This window comes from Poeciliopsis prolifica, unplaced genomic scaffold, assembly GCF_027474105.1.
Source record: "Poeciliopsis prolifica strain line A6 unplaced genomic scaffold, Auburn_PproV2 SCAFFOLD001, whole genome shotgun sequence".
NCBI classification, from domain to species: domain Eukaryota; kingdom Metazoa; phylum Chordata; class Actinopteri; order Cyprinodontiformes; family Poeciliidae; genus Poeciliopsis; species Poeciliopsis prolifica.
The window spans coordinates 3496607-3514294 of record NW_026562376.1 but is presented as its reverse complement, the minus strand read 5'-3'; the positions used below and the strand labels follow the sequence as shown (position 1 = coordinate 3514294).

General features: G+C 37.1%; 1 protein-coding gene across 1 annotated transcript in view; it reads left to right on the top strand.

Annotated features, from left to right (window-relative positions):
- Positions 1–6393: 6393 nt before the first annotated feature.
- Positions 6394–17688, top strand: part of cmip (c-Maf inducing protein) — a 36963-nt gene continuing 25668 nt past the window's right edge. Inside the window, exons 1-2 of the mRNA XM_055027206.1 lie at positions 6394–6735; positions 6828–7192. Of these exons, the coding sequence (XP_054883181.1) occupies positions 6872–7192 (321 nt within the window). The 5' untranslated portion in view covers positions 6394–6735; positions 6828–6871. The remainder of the gene's footprint in view (positions 6736–6827; positions 7193–17688) is intronic.

The window sequence follows — 17688 nt, the reverse complement described above, 5'->3', positions numbered from 1 at the left end:
TCCACCTCAGACCTTATGATATTGTCTAAGCGTATATATTATCAAGATCTAAGCTGGTTAGATTCGGAGGGACTTTGGTAGACCTCTTTTAAATGTCTTCATCATTTCTGTTAGCTCATGCTACCACTTACATGCCCTGCAAGACCTTAAATACAACACATTAGAAACATGTTTTGTATGTTCACTTGAATCACCTCTCAGATCAACAGACACTCAGTTTTTCTGTCGGTGTATGTCTAGACAAGTGATTAAGGAAACAGGATTATAGAGTGTAAATGGGTTTTAATTAAAGCGAGAGGTTTAATCCATCCAACCCAGTCATGTGACTGATGGCAGTTAAACAACCAGTTTAAAGGAGTTGATTGAAGAAGCATGCTGCTTGAACTGTTTAATCTCCTAACTTCACTACCAAACAACTCTGCATTTATAGAGTTGTGGGTAAACTGTTTTGCTCTTTGTGCAACAACCAGCACCGTTTTTACCAGTTCCGAGTCCCGACCAGGAAGCTCTGAAGTTTCTCCTTTTGACAAATGATGAGAGTTTGTTAAGTTTAACAGGAATTAATGACAAAATGATCAAATGTGTTACAGTCGTACAGTGGGAACAGATACAGCGTGATATTCACCGTCCAGCGCTGGGCCTCACTGAGCTCACATTATGGATGAAACCATGTGAGGCAAAGACTGTAGCACATGTTTAACTTTTTATTCTTTTCTGCATTCTGTGCCCTCCAAGGGTTGTCTAATCAGTTTCAGTCTGTTTATGAATGCCTGGCGTCAGTCATACAGAAACATGGTTGTGTGAGCTGTGGCGTGTGCGTGTCAGCAGATTAAAAGGTTGGATAAAAAAGATAGAGAAAAGATACAACAATGGACTAGAATAGAAATCTACTCTATTGGACCACAGTGGGAAAATTCAGATACAAAACAAGCTAAAGTCATAGAATCAAGTCAGCAAAAAGGTAAATAACACGGGACTTAACAGTTAAGCTATGTTCATACAGCAGGCAATTTTTTTCAATTAGTGCCACTTTCATAAATGGTTCTGATTCTCAGGTGAACTGGTTTTGATAGCAGCCTGAAATGGACTGGCAACCAGTCCATGATGTATTCTACTCCAAAGAATAGGCAGGTGTAAATGATTTTATTTAAACTTAAAGACATTTTGGTTGTTCATTTGAAAAGTAGGGAGAACCATAAACACCCTGTCACAACCCTCTCATACTGGTCATGCACTGTTGTGGGATGGCATCCCACTCACAAATTGTCAAGTCAGCCACTGTGGTTGTGTTGGTAGTTGTGACACAGCCGCACTGAATGCCTGAGGTGGGACCAGAACAGACGGCTGGCGATTCCAGCTGCCCCGGGCTCTGGACCGATAAATCTGCTCCGTGGTGGCAAGCGTTGACATCCTGGAGTAGAGATTTCTTTTTGCACCAATACTATTGAAAAATACCATCCATGTTTCCGTTGCAGTTCCACCCATGTTTTAATGTTGCAGAGCACAATCAGTTTGCAAAGGTTCACAGTTTAAACTGGTATTGCTGTGCGACTTGTCTGGCCATTTTGTACAAGATTTAACAACGAACATCAGAAAATGGAATAGAACAAGATCTTTTTTCCACTTTGATTGGCTGATGATAGACCTACTGATTTTAAGTTGATGTCATTTAAAAAATTATTTCTATTTATATGTTTATTTTTGTTCTTTGGAAACTATTAATTCAGTGACGTGTTAATTTTTACAGATTTTTGATGACAAAAACAGAAACAATACAAATCAAGATGGCAACTATAATGCTGGTAAAATTAATCATAAAATAAAATAGTTGGTGCAGATACCCCACATCTTCTTTGATGAGGGGCGATTAGCGACCTGGATAATGGACGGGGGCGCTGGCCCAAAAGCGGTTGAAACTTTAGATATATTAGATATAAAATTCAAATTTATTAAATAAATTTGGGGCAAGCTTTCATTGTGGCTGAAATGGAGGTTTAAAATCCTACAGCAGGAATTATGCAATTATTTTTATATGCTTACATAATTGACATGGGCCTAAGAATGCTTGGATATGTATTTGGATTTTAACATAAATTAACGCAGAATCACAATTCTGAGAAAAACAAATTAAATTTTGAGATTAAAGTACATCAGAATTTTTTTGTCCTACTTTATAATAAGATGATAGATCCATTCTATTAGATCTCATGCTGTGACCCGAGGTTACAGGGTTGCAGTTAAAAGTCAGGCCTCCAACATGGCAACGCCCATAGACATTGTTTGCAGTACATCATGCAAACATAGTTTTAGGCTTTACGTTCAGTAAGCAAACGCCATTTAAATCTTTTAGAATTGCAGGTATTACACGTAGCATGTTTCCATCACAGACGCAAGGAGTTGCCATATTGAAGAAGTCCACCATAATACTAGTGATAGTCAGAGTTTCTTCCAGTTTCCCAACTGGAAATCCAACTTCAGAGGGCATTCCAGTTGATTCTTCCCGACTGGGAAGTCAGAATTTTCAAGTTCTGAGTGGAACTGGAAAGCAGATCCAAGACAACAGAGTTCCAGTTAAAAAGTCAGGATCCCAACATGGCAACACCTATCGACATTATTTGCAGTAGTTCTTACAAACATTATTTTAAGCTTTACTTTCCATTAGCAAACACCACTTTTAATTTGTTCAGGTTGTAGTTGCAGGCGCTACATATAATATTGACACTCTTGCATGTGTGTGTTGTAAAATAAAAGTTTCCACCACAGCTCACTGCTATTGATTCGAGGAGCAGCCATATTGAATCACAAAGTCACTCTTAAACAGTTTTAACTGGGCAGCAGTTGGAGTTACTCCTAATTTACAGAAATCTGACTTTCAACTGATTTATCCGACTAGGAAGTTGGATAAACTAATTACAACTGGAAAGCAGCATAAGTTCTGGTCAGTATGACTTTATATTCGTTTATTACTATATCAGTAAATAAAATGACAGAAAAATACATCGTATGACATAAAACCAATACGATGGCATATTACAGCCATTGTAAGTAGAAAAAAAAAAGAGTATTTTCTTGGCAGAAATTTAAACAAATGCATATTAAAAAATTAAAGAAAATTAAAATAATATTAAAAAAAAACAAAATAGCTGATAATCATCATCATCAAAACATTAATAAAAAGAATGAAGGTAGGCAGAAATAGAAAATGGTGAATAAATCATTATAACTATACAGTATCATTATTAATAATAAAATTCATCAAACAAAAAGATCTTTCTGGACTCTATGATGAACGTATGAAGAGATGGATAGATGACCAAATGGACATTTGCATGGTGAACATACAGAAGGATGAATCGATAGATGAAAAGTGTGGTAACAAAACAGTGCGTTTAAACTTCAGCGTTTAAACTGAAACAAAAACAAAACACTTCATATGGTTTCCAGCAGATTGTGAATTTAATCCTCTGACGTCAACGAAACACTCAGCAGAAGCCACTTGTGACAAAACTTCCTCCTCAGAACAAATTGAAGCAATCCCACAGCCTCTTTCACGTTTTTACAGTTTCCTTGCAGACAGACAGACAGTCACAAGGGCCCGACAAGTGAGCCGCTGTTTAGACAACAGTAATGCAGTGCAGTATTTACTGTAAATGCTGGAAAGTGTGGAAAGAACCATGAGGCACTCATTTAAACTGGAACATTGTTTCATCTCAGAAACTAGATCCATGTCTGTTACTTTTTTAAATCAAGTTGTTTTTCTTTTGCTGCATGTTGTTCAAAAGAAAAAAAGCAAAATTTTCTTCCCAGTTAAAGGACATTGTAAACATCTGGATTATTATGTGTCTTCAGAAGAGCGTTGTTCTGCATTGTCAACAAAATGTATTACCAGTCTCAATTAATGTTTTTTGTTAAGACATTGAAATTATACACATTTTATGCAAATGTGCCTAAAAATTCCAGGTAAATTTTATTTGTTGACTCCAGAAAGTACTGAGAAAACTTTCACGTCTGCAGCTTTGGCTTTACAGCAGTTCTCACATCAAAACTTAGACATTTCTGTCTACTTTCATCCAATATGTCTCTCACAGTGGGAGGAATTACTGTTGTCTGCCGAATCCACTCGGAGTGCAGAAAACACACATCGAACCTCTCATTTGCTTTTATTTTTGCTGTCTTTTTTTATGTTTTACATCTTTTTTCAGAAATCATGTAGACGAACAAAAACATATTTATTCACCAGAAGTAATACATTGTAAATATCACTTAAATCCTAAAACATAAACTGCACTGCAGGACACAATTCCTTAAAGAAGTTCTCTAAATTAAACAAACATTATAACCGCATATATGTGTATGAAAGAAAAACAGTCATTTATTTTGAATGAAACACAGACTGCACTGTCCTGTACTGTTGATGAAAACAGGGACAGTTAGCAGATGATAAATTACTATAAAAAGTTTGGAAAATAATAATAATGACACAGTTTACAGATAAATTACAGCAAACTAGCCCTCCAGACATATCCCGACATGAAAACTTGTCATGAAATGTTTCAGAATTTCCATGATTTCCAATGATTCTTATGCAATGTCTGTCATTCCTGGCTCTTCCCAGCCTTGTTTCTTGTATTCGCTGACGCACTGAGCGCTGACACAACCTGCAGATGTTCAGGCCTGCTTGAACCTGCAGCACCAGATAGCAGGAATTACAGTCAAAGCTTCCGTAAAAGACGCAAACGATGACAGAACGGAAATAACACGGATCGTTTTGGGAATCTCAACTGAGGCATTTGTTGTTGTGAGCGGGGATCCCTGAGCTGGGCCGGTTTGAAGCTTTCATTCCCTGTCTGAGTCTCTTACCTGGGCTGGTTTCTGCTTCTGCTGGCTTTTTCCCAGAGTGTTATCTTTAGAAATTGGGAAAGATACCTCTACCAATTACATCAATCTTATCTGTTTGAAAATGATAGCTCGTTTTCCGCAGAAGTACAGTCAGCGAGTGGGAGAGCAGATGGATGACTCAAACATGTTGATGGGAAACTTTATCTCGTTTCAAATCGGTGAAACGTGTTATTGGGTCAACAAATAAACTGATAGCTCTCACAAATTGCCAAATACAAAAATAACAATTTTACCTCTTTATATCAACACGAAATTCAACACAAAAATATATAAATAATATTCAAATGAAAACTAAGTTTCAAAGATTAAAATTTAGCAAAGTTAAAACGACCTTACGTTTAAACTGAATTATTAATTACCATGTCCTTGTTTTTGTGGACCATTTGTGTGTTCAATCAATCAATCAATCAATCAATCAATCAATCAATCAATCAATCAATCAATCAATCAATCAATCAATCAATCAATCAATCAATCAATCAATCAATCAATCAATCAATCAATCAACCAACCAACCAATCAATCAATCAATCAATCAATCAATCAATCAATATACAAAAACGATTAAAAAGCAACAAGAAATAGTTTTTTTTTAAAGTAACAAAAACTGACAAGTGCTGGTAACCAGCCCACTAAAAATATATGTGAATATAAATTAATTATTAAATTACAAAGAAATTTTAATAAAAAGTACAATAATATAATATAATATAATTAAAAGCTGTGCTGAAAACTGAAGCTTAATATGTACAGAAATGGCAAGAAATGGTAGAACATTATCGAAATGGTTGAAGAAGAGTTCAAATGTATTAAATGGAAATATGAAAAAAGAAAATCAATTACAGAATAAAATGTAATGATATATTGAAATACCATGAATTACATGCAAATATTCTTTTCTCAATGTTTTCCTTGAAATATGGGTTAAGAAAATTTGAAATATATTAAATTTTGTGCTTTTAATGAGTAGAAATATATAATACAATACAATATATTATAATAATTTTGTAATATAAATTATTTAAATTTAATAATTAGTTCCTCTACACTAAGTACACTCTTTGGACTGTGGGAGGCAGCTGGAGAGCATGCAAACTTCATTCAGAAATATGATCATATTCTCAATATATTGACAAGATAAAGCTAAGTTAATTATTAAATTAAAATAATTCAAATTTTAAAATTTTTATAATGTCACAAAGTATCCATGAATGTTTTTCACTTTATTCTGATTAACTGGAGAATTTTAGTCATGAAATTATGCATAATTTCCAGGGAAGAAGAAATGATGCATAAATTCTTATGCAGGAAGAGGAGGAGGCTTTCGCCCGGAGTCCATTTTTTATGCGCGCGCATCCAGGGAGGGGAGAGCCATTCGCGCGCGCGCCCCCAGCAGACACTCTGAGGTAAAACAACGCACGGCTCATCCGCTCGCCTCCCAATTGACGTCAGTCCGGCGTCACGTGACGGGGCAGGGTCCAATGAGCGCAGAGTGCCGTCTCCTCTTCATGCTGAGACGGTCAGCAGGAAAAGCGGAGAATAAAAGCGATCGGCGAGGCAGAAATGGCCTCCAACAGCCTCTGAGGAGCCCGGAGACGCCGGAACGACGCGTTTTTCTTCCGATTCCACCCGAGGATTTACCGAGTCCGGCTCCAAGGTGTCCCCCGCTGGATCAGGCCATGGCCCTCACTCTCTGAGAACGGCGCCGTGTCCGTGGAGTGGGGGGAGTACGCGCACCGTGAAGACTGTTCACGGAGAGGAAAATGGTGGATTATTGTCAGTGAGTGATTAAACGGTTGAAACATCTGGATCTGCTGACGTCCTGTCCGTGTGTTGGTAGGTAACCCCTCACCCTCTCCCTCCCCTCATCCCAGCGACCTTCTGATTTATTTTAAAACAAACAAAAAACCTCCGCGACCCTCCGCCAGGACTCCACTGGGAACAATAAATACTGGGATTACTGGGGGAGAAAATGGATTACAACAGCGGCGGCGGGGGAACCAACGAGCTGCACAACAACCAGTTCTACCAGTGCGAGGAGAGCAAGCCCTTACTGGGGGAGATGTCCGAGGGCAACAACAACACGAAGCTGGGCGCAGGGCCGTGCAGGAGGTCCCTGCACCACTGCAGCAGTAGCGGGATGCGCTACAAGCTGCTGCACGAAGGGGACATCCAGGTGTGCGTGGTCAAACACCCACGCACCTTCCTCAGCAAGCTGCTCACCTCCAAGTACCTGCGGAGGTGGGAGCCGCACCACCTGACGCTGACGGACAGCGGCCTCAGCTCGGCCACGGTGAGTCTCGAAAACTGTAAGACACGCGTGTGCGTGGCTGCCGTTATGAATGTGTCGGTGCGTGATGCTTCTGCATTCCTGCACCGCAGCTGGTCTTGTTTGGACGCGTATTCTGGGTTTTGACGCATTTCGGAAAAAAAGGGAAGCGGGTCTAAGACGCAGACATCATGTGGTCACTTCTGGTCCTCTGGGTGAGGAGAGGAGCTTCCAGGCCAGGGCCGTAGCTAATGAATCTGTTACCACGGGGCACAAGATTAGAAAAGCCACCAAAAAATAAGCATTAGCTACTTTATTCCAATGTCAGGTTAAATGTTTTGAGAAGTGAGCAGAGTACTACAAAAAATAAATAAAATAAAATAAAATTGAAGAGAAGAGTAGCAATAATTAAACATATTTTTAGTCAAGTAAAAATAAAAAGTAGCCATCCAAAAATTACAAGAAGTATTTGGTAAAAAGCCAACTCAAGTACTGAGTAACCGATCAAATGATCAATCATTTAATATTTAAATTAAATAATCAGATGGACCAAAATATAACGTTATGTGGAAAATTTGGTATTTCAATGATAAAAATTACAATAATTCATATTACTAACAAAATGATAATTTTTTTTCCAAATCAGTTTTTTCAATAAACAAACTTGTGTGTGTCTGTATCTGGTGACCCTTTGGTAAAAACAAGTTTCTTTTTCATTCAGTTAAGTTACTGACAGTGGGAACAGTGTCCAGAAATTTTACTCAAGAGTAACAATACTTTATTATAATTACTCAAGAAAACGTAAAAAGTACAGTGTAGTAAAAATACTCTGAAAAGTTTTTCTTTTAAAAAAATAGTTACTCAGCTAAATGTAATTGAGTAAATGTAACTATCAAATTAAGCAGGGTTGGAGAATATAAACAACATTTTTTTGTGAAACCTTTATTAAAATTTGAAATATGCAACATTAACAGAAATATGTTTTTTCGATATTTGTTAAAACTGTCACTATGTCTTGGCATACAGATAATCTCAGCACAAAGAAATGAAGCCTGTCTGCCTTCTCCCAGTTCTCCCATTGCTAGAAACAACCAATCAGAGGCAGGAGGCGGGTCTTACAGCTACTACAGCTACCCACCAGCAAAGCCTGTTGTGGATGCTACAGCTAGTTAGCTTAGCCACTGATGATTGTGGATAAACAGTTTTCATAAAACAGTGAGTTCTTTTTATACCATTAGCAGATTTAGCAGCTTGATTGACAACGCTAAGACCCGCCTCCTGGCTCTGATTGGTTGTTTTTGTTTTGTATCAGTGCTTCTGATAGTTTATGAAGGAGATCGATCTTTTCACAGATTATCCGTCTTATATTTCAGTGTCAGGACATGGTGACATTTTTAATAAATATGTAAAAAAAAAAAAAAACACATATTCTTAATAAAAGTTACATATTGCAACTTTAACCAGGATAAAACTCTTTTACAATAAGAGTGTCCTGACAATAATACAATTAAACAATTGGTTACAAAAACACAGTACAATATCAATAACATCATTAAATAAAAACCACTGTCCTATAGTCAATTTAAACAGACAGTTTTCTGCTTAATGCTCCAAATAACAACATAAATGCAGCTTTTACTGACAATCCCAACAGAAAGAAAATAACTACAAAATTACAATTCTAATCTGACTAATGCTTCTTGGGGTTGGAAACATAACCTACTAAAAATTGTTGTCATGGCAAGATGACTAATTGATAAGGGTCATTTTAGTGACGATAATAAATCCTACAGCTATCATCATAACAAATAGCGCTTACTGTTCAGTTTTCATCAAACTGATTCTGATGGTTGCTGCTTCACAGCTACTAACTTTTAACAGAAATGTTATTTTATAAGGTAGTCAAGTTTGAATCAAACTCTGGTTTGTTTGTTTGTTTGTTTGGTGTGAATACGCAATAGAAAACTAGCATAAAACTATCAGCATAAAACTGCATGATTTGTCATTTCTTTCTTTCTACCAAAAACTGGATGACTAAAGTCTTCAGTATTTCACTTTGGTCTGAAAACAATTTTGTTTACAGAGACTTGATAATTAGTTTTATTTGTTGTTTCTACTGTTTTGTTTATTTTAGATATTTAAAATGTCGTTCAGTTCCAGTGTTACCTGTTTATTGAAATTTAAAATTCATTATCTTGTTTTGTATTATTATGCTATTACATTGTTTTACTTAAATATGGTCTCCAAACAATCCTATTTTTATTGCAACAACTTCTGGGACAATTTATTGTTCAGCAAAGTTTGTCATTGTGACAGGCTGTTCTAATAACGTAGGTTTTAGTTCAATTGAAGTGAGTTTTGCTACATTTTGAATGTACATGTGAACGTAAAACAGACCACTCTAAATGCAGGAACTGGACTACAGAGCAGGGCATTCTGGGTAAATAAAAGCCTAAACAAACAGCTAGCTTGTGATCTCTAATCAAAGACAAAAGAAATATCCGATAACATCTTTTTGCCTACATTTGGTGAAGAAGAAAGTTGTGTTCGTATCTTCTTCAGAGGTTTGGACATATTTTCCTTCAGTACTTCTCGGTGCAGCGCCCCTACAGGTGAGGAGGGAAACAGGTTTTTTCAATGAGTTTGGTTTAATTTGACTCAGTGTGAAAGCGAACCGCAGCAGCTGAAAATGTACCAAATGTTGCAACTTTGGTCCTCAATTGAATCGAAACTACTAGACTATCAGGTGTGAAAAAGCTCTCAATTAGCTGTAGGATTACCTGAATTAGTAATGCAGAGCTTTGGGGGACTGTGATTGGCCAGCTGGGTGGACTGAGAAGCCCCTCAGGTGTGAGAGACGAACCTGCCTGGATGTTTGCTTTGTTGTCTGTTGTTCTGCTTTAATCCCACAACTGTAAGATCTGATTCTGGGTAATAATTAACACCAGGGTATCTGTGTGGTCATCGCTTGTAATTATTGGTAATTCGGCTGAATAATAAAACCTTTAGTTCCCTCCCCGGTTGTCATCAACACCCCTGACATTTTCCACTCACTGTTGTATCAATACACCTCGTTAAGCACTTTTTAGACGCGTGCCCGTCACACCACAGAGCTCCGCTGCATCATGGAGAATATTTTTGTTGCTGCAGGAAATGCATGCAGCTGATGGGGGGTGCTTTTATTTTCTGTACTTATGCTTCATGTTTCGAAGCCTGTCTTTAGGGGAAGCGTATTTTTAGCATTGCACTCATAAGTCGTTTGTTGCTTCCTCTTGTTGGGGGTGGAATTAAAGACCGAACTCCTCTAAGAAACCCGGAAAGGCCTCGTCATGTTACAGGACAAACAGGAAACTAAATCATTTATGGTTTCAAAGAGGTTTCTTTTTTTTCATGAGGATGTTGAGCATTTTCAGTCAGTCAATGAGAAGTTGTAATGCGGTTATTTTGTCATAATTTCTCCTAAGCTACAGATACAAGACAAAATTCTAACAGGACTTTTTTTCTGTGTTCCTGAATTAGATTTTTTTTAAACTTCTGCTTTATTACATATATTCATATATAAAATAAGACTTTTTGCTCAGTGATATGAGTAATATTTCCATGTGTTTACTTTTACATAGCTGAAATGAAGACTTCCTTAAGCCATGCAATTTTTTATCGATTTTTTTTTTTTTTTTAGTAAAAGAAACATTCACAACAACCTGCTAACAGTTAATGCTAATTCAATTGTTCTGTTGAGTTTTAACTAAGTAGCATAACCATTAATAATATTTTGTGTCATGGATAACTTAAAAAGTACCTGGAAAGTTTCAAGTTAGTACTTTATGAGTTGCATATAAATTTCCTGTTTTCTGTATAGGTTTCCTATAAGTTATTTTTTTAAATAAGCCATTAAAACGATGCTGCGCCATCATCCTCCAGCTACTTCCTGTTGTCGTCTTCATTGTGGTTTGTGCCAGTAGTAACATCTGGTTCTTGATGGTGTAACTTGTGTGATGCAAAAAAAGTGTTTCCATTGTTTCCATCCAAACTTTTTTCAATCCAAAACCACAATTCTTTTTAAATTGCCATGATTCCCTTCAACAATTTTTTCCCAAAATGCCACTTGCTCCGTTAAATATAAATACCCTGTATTATCTGCTGCAGAGATGAGTGACTAAAGCGAATGGTATTCTGCAAGGCAGCGATGCTCCTTGTTGCTGCATGTTTTGTTAACAAAACAGAAAAACACGAGCGCTCTTCTGCGTGGCGTCATCCATCAGCCGAAGTCCTTTACTGAACCGCAGTCTGCTTTGTTTTTATGGCAGGAAGCGCCGACTGTGACGACGCTGCTCCTTCTTTTTGTTTTAAATCGAGTCATGTGGGTGATTTATCCAGAAATTCCTGTATCATGTGTCTGCAAGTCGTCACATATTCCCAGCCCCGCTCAGAGGCTGAAACATGAGGAAGAGGGCTCGTGTTCAGGGAGGGAGGCGGGAGCGAAACGTGCCTTTCCTGAGTGGCCCACACGGCGTCCCGTGTGGGCTGCAGAACAATGCCGACCCGTTCAGAGAGTCGACTCCCAGCGAGGAGAGTCCGATCACATCCCCACGCTCTGCAAATAACTGAGATGATTAGGAGGAGAAAAGCGAGTCGGAGCCAGCAGGGTTCACATGGGATCAGTCAAACCAGTTCCACTCCCTTCAGATCTGACTGCGTCACATCAGCTTTATTGAACCGAATGACATATTTGTGTCCGCTGAAGTGTGCAACAGTTGCATCTTGGGAAATTTCCAAATTTTCACTGAAACATTTCTGAGATTAATTTCAAAATTTCTTTTTTTTTCTGCCAAATTTTTAACTTTTCAGAGCACGGATATTTTCAAGTTTTATAAATGAAGATTTCTGAGATTAAACAGACAATTTCTGAGGTTTTTTGATGGAAATGTATTCTTCCTTTTTTACTTTTTTCTCTTCAATGGGCCTAATGCGCCGTCGTACTAAAGAGATTACATACAAAGAAGCATCAAAAATCAATTCCTATCGACGACGCCTCGTCTTGTTCAGTTACGATTGATCTTCTGTGTTGGTTTAGCCTCAATTATTTTAACCAAAAGTCAATATGAGGGCAAACAGGACCTTTTTATCTGATTTGGAGATTTAGAGGAGACTCAAACGGGACTTTCTCATCCGGTGCTGATGCTGGGAGAATAACTGACCCTCTTCTCTGTTGCACAAAAAGTTATATTTTATGGTTTTATTTCCTCTTATGTCAGCCAAAAAATGTCTGGACTGCAGAATATGCCAACTCTTAATTAGCTGTTGATTGTTGGGATTTATATTTGTAAGAATTTGCAATAATTGCATTGTCTTGAATTTTAAAACTTTTTTTAAGCTGAAGCGTCACATCTGATAGGCCTTTAACTGAACTGACATTTTGATACATTTCAGGTTTTAAGTTTGATTTCTTTAAGATTTTCCCACCAAATGTTCAGAGTGATGATGTCGTGCACTGTAAAATTTTCAGGATTGATTTGACTTAAATTGCACACAGTTTCATCTCTACATGTACAGTTTATACATCAAAACGTAGGTTTTTCTGTCGACTTTCACCCAGCATGTCCCTCACCGTTGTAGAACTTAAAGTTTTGTGGCAAATCAGCCCAGAGTGCAGAGATCTCACACCCAAGCTCTCATTCAGTACCATTATATTTCAGATTTAAATTGTTCTTTCCGAACTGGAGCTAACGGCGCTCTTTAGCCTGTCATGTCTCCTACATGAAACGACATAGTAGCGTCTAAATTTAGACTTATTGATTCTGTAGAAATATTTATTTGATACGACTTACGATTCGCTCCATGGCTGCTTGTTTAAAACTTAATTTCTTATTTGCCTGGCTTGTGAAACGGTTGTTGCTCTGGGCTCCCAAATGACTGAGCATTATTATAGTTTTGATCTCTTTTTTGACCACTTCTTCCTTCTTATAGCAATCTGTTAATTGCTTGAACTCTTAAATGATTAAGTGAAGCTTTGCAGAACACACCTAAAATGCAAATGAAATGCGTTATCAAAATTTCAAAATAAAGCCAACAGATGCTCTTCAAAGAAAGAGTCTTTATTTCTCTTAGTTTTATTTCGGTCTAGATTCAGTGTTAGTAGCTGCATTTGTACCCTGCAAAGATTTCAGATTTAAATTAATTTTAAAGGTCACTTTTTGTTGCCTCTTCATATTTTGAGGTTTTAGTTTTCAGAGAAATAGGTCAGAAAAAAACTCGGCCTGCCACTTCTGAGTTACGGCTCAGCTGTCTGCACATAAAGAGTATTCAGCCACGCTTCCTCATGTGGTTGTTTAATGCGTCATTCAGCCTCAACTTGAAGTTTGGCCTTAATCCTAATCTCAGCAATCTCTGAACGAGACCTAAACATCAGTCTGATTGGTTCCAGGCTGCACAAAGGCAGGAAGCTCTGCTCAGAATCAAACCTCATAATCTTATAAGACTTCTGGAAAAAAAAAGGATAAAAATTGTTTTTTTTTCCTGCACAAATACAGCTGTAATGACTTTAATGGCAGTAATGAGTTCACACCCTGAGCCTTGACCTCCACAGATAAACCTTCACATTTCTGTTTGCTTCTGTTAATGATGGATTTCCAGGAAGAAGGAGAGATTAAAGTTCAGATCAGACAATCGGGTCGTGTTTTAAAAGATGAAGAGAAATGAACCGTAAACTTCTCCAGACACATTTTACACTACGGCCTTTGCGAATACGGAAAAAGGGAGTATATTTCTGCAAAAGATTTTGAGACTGATCTCAGAAATTTTCTAGGGAAAAAACTTAGTTTTTATAAAAGTTGAAAAAAAAAAGACTTTTGGGAATTTTCTGTCTTCCTAAAACAGATAATTTTCTCTTAATCTTTTTAAATTTCTAATAAAATTTTTTTCTGCCACATTTTTGACTTTTGAAATTCAGAAACTTTTTTTTTTCTAGAAAATTTCTTAGGTTCATTAAAAAAATTAAAAAAAAATTCTATCAAATCTTTGCCTTTTCAAACTCAAACTTCCTAGTTTTGTTTCTTGAAAATTTTGTATGTTAATCTAAAAATGTCAGAATTTTATCTATTTTATTTTATCTATCTATCTATCTATCTATAATGTTATCTTTGACTTTTCACACTCAGAAACTTCAAAGTTTTTTCTTCTAGAAAATTTTTGGTAGAAATTTTCTTCTTTTTAACGTCTCTAATTCTCTCCTGTGATGCAGAGCGATGGGAGACGTTCCCATTGTTCTGCTGCGCTGAAATGATGGAAAACCTCATAAAAAGACCCGCACCAATGAAGCTGTTTGACTTTCTGTCCTGCTACATCTAAAATCTGCATTCCATGTAATCCTCTTTGCATGCTGCGCCTCCGTGATGTCACACCGCCGCCCGTTTTTCCTGTTCGTTTGCATGCCTTTGTTTCACGCCGCTGCGCCAAGATAACGTACGCGGGAAGAGCTGCTGTTGTCCTCGGCTCGCCGTGTCTGCCAAGCGTTAAAAGTGGAAGACGAGAAATGATCTGAAAGCAGGAGTTGTTGCTTCGTCGTTCTGGTGAAATGATGTGAAGAACTGAATGGATTATAGAGTGAGACTCTAATGTCTGAGAAAGGGGCCAAAGGTCAAGTGGTTCTGAGGAACTCATCTAAAGAAGTGAGGGAGGAGTGGAGCTGGAAATGAGAGGAGGAAGTGTTGGGAAAAGAGTTTCAAACTTAGCAGGGCCGGTCAAAACCTTTTTGAGGTCCTAAGCAGGTCTTATTTCAGGGGCCCCATACCAACATGCCAACACTTCATGTTTCCCAGAGTTATAATAATAATAACAAATTATTATTAACAATAAATTGTCCCATAAGTTATTGCAATGAATGATAATATTTCTGTTTTAAGAACATTTTAAAGTAATACAATAGTAAAGGCATAAAAATCCAAGAAAACATTTTCAAAGATCTATAAACTTTAATTTCTAACAAATATTAAACAATGGAACTGGATGACATTTAAAATATCAAAAGTAAACAAACAACTGAAACAACAAATAAAATCAGTTATGAAGTCTTTAAACAAAATTGTTCTTTAAAAAAAAAAAACTTGCTGAAACCAAAGCAGCAGAATGAAGACTTTTGTCGTCCAGTTTTTATTGGAGAGACAGAAGAGAAAAACAGTATATCATGCGTTTAGCTTATGATCTAATAATTGCTTATTGTAACAGGCCAATTTATTTGTGTAATTTGTAATTAGCTTACAATGTACTGGTTTTATTATGGCTCCTGATTTTAGCCTCAAAGGAGAAGCAAACAAAAAAGATGCCCTAACTAATTCATATGCAGAGTGGTATTCATTTGTTGGGTATCAGTTTTACTACTGAAAGTTGCATCTGCAGACAAACACTAAATCTACAGAAAAAAGCAAGTTTAAGATCTTTTGTTTTTAAAGGTTTGAGTAATGTGTAAAACATGCAATCTATACCTAAAAAGTAAAGTCAAATGACGCTCTTAGATCCAATCCTATTTACATCGTTCTGGATCAGAAATTAAGCTAATGACTCATCCAATCTAATTAGCATTTTACCTCCAAAAATGTTTCAGACTTAAATAAACACAATCAATGTATTTATTTAAAATGTAAATATGGGGCGAAGCCACAATCTGTGATCTCTGCTGAAAATCTCCTTCATGCGGGACGTTTTGTTGTTTACAAAACAAAACAAGCTACCAGTTTATGTGTAGACCTGCTAACCACAAACCAACAGCGATCAGCATCAAGCAACTGCAATATTTGGTTGGGTGCCGGATTTCAATGACCAAACATGCAAATTCTGCTTGATAATAACAACACCGTGTATTTGTCCAGTTGGTTTGACTTTCCTTGCCAATGCCAACACTTTGTCGAATAGATTTAGACAGTTTTACCAGCCTGTTGGAAGACTTCGATAAGTCAAGAATAATCACAATCTAGAAAATAGATGGAGATTCTAATTGTGCTATTGATGCCAAGCGCTAATAAAAACAGCAAATTTCAAGGTGCAGGTTTACAAGTATCACCGTTGTACAATGGCTGCTGGAAAAAACAAGTGTTTTGTTGTTGACCTTTTATTCAGAAACCACTTGCTGCATTCTTGTTGGTTCTGCAGAAGGCTCCACTTCTGCTTTTCAAAGATGTACGGTAGAATAATTGCACCATCTGTTTGTAGCCATTTTCACATGCGCGTGTAAACGTTTAGTTAAACGGAACAGACTAAAATTTCATTATCTAAGAATGATTTTGTGCAAAACATTTAATGGACATGTTTTGTATAGACCATAGTCTTAAATCCTAACCGTCATAATAGGTCACTTCAAACTGTTTCAGGTTTCATCAGGAGCTTACGTTTGCGATTGTGTAGAAGGAGCGGCTCTCTCAGAGTCCCATTTATCCCAAAACAGACTCCGAAGACTTGCATCAACCTCTGACCCCTCACAGCTCTGCTGCTTTTCCACAGTAACCCTCCTGGCTTGCAGCAGCCTTGCACGTGCTTGGCATCTGCGCGCTCCTTGGGTCTGATTTACGGTTTTGTTTAGATAACGTTATATTTGGATCAGAGTTTGGAGCTGCTGGGAGTTCTTTCCAGTTCTCCGTCCGGGAAAGTCAGGACCGCTGGGAGCTCCTCCGTCGGTTGCTCGTGTTTTTTGTTTGCTTCATCGCAGGCGCTAAAATCAGCACATTCAGTTATTAGTGAGCTGCTGAAGTCTCAGTAATGACTGAATAAAGCTGTAATAGTGGAAGGTTTTTAACGCATGCTTCACTTTCATCCTGACCCGTGTGACGAAGACTTTGGGAAACTGATTCAGCTGACATCGTGTGTGTGAGCAGGCAGAGAGATGTCCGCCTCTGTTCATCACATGTAGATAAACAAAAAGAACAAGAGTCTTTCTGGGAACTGACTGTTAGTTTTCATTTGAAGTTCTAAAGATACCAGAAAGATTTATAGCAGCAAAATGCAAAAAAACCCCAAGATGTACATTTACTCGACTGCAATTTGCCTCTTATCCTCGGGAGTAGAAAGCCATTTTTAAAGTACTTTAAAGGAACATAAAATAAAAAATCTATTTTTTTAGCCTTTAAGTGTGTTTTTTGTGTACTTTTAGTGTCTCAGTGCAAAAAAAAAAAAAGATTTACTCTCTCCTGGTGCTGCATAAATATCTCTACACTGAGAATAAAGTCATAATATTACAACTTCATCATGGTAATATTATGACTATATTCTCATAATATTATGGGACTCTTATTCTGATAAATTTCTGACTTTATTGCTGTAATTTTATTTTTACTTTTTTGTGGACTTTCAACGTTTTCATTTCCCATCACTTTTTTTTTTAAGGAAATGCAAATCGGCATTCTTTGTTTTTATATTAACTGAATTCTTTTAATGTAGTTATTGACTTAAAAATTGGTTAAGATGCAAATTGGAGGTAACTGACCATGTTGGTCACAAATGCCACATTCAGTTAGTTTTCTTATGTTGACATG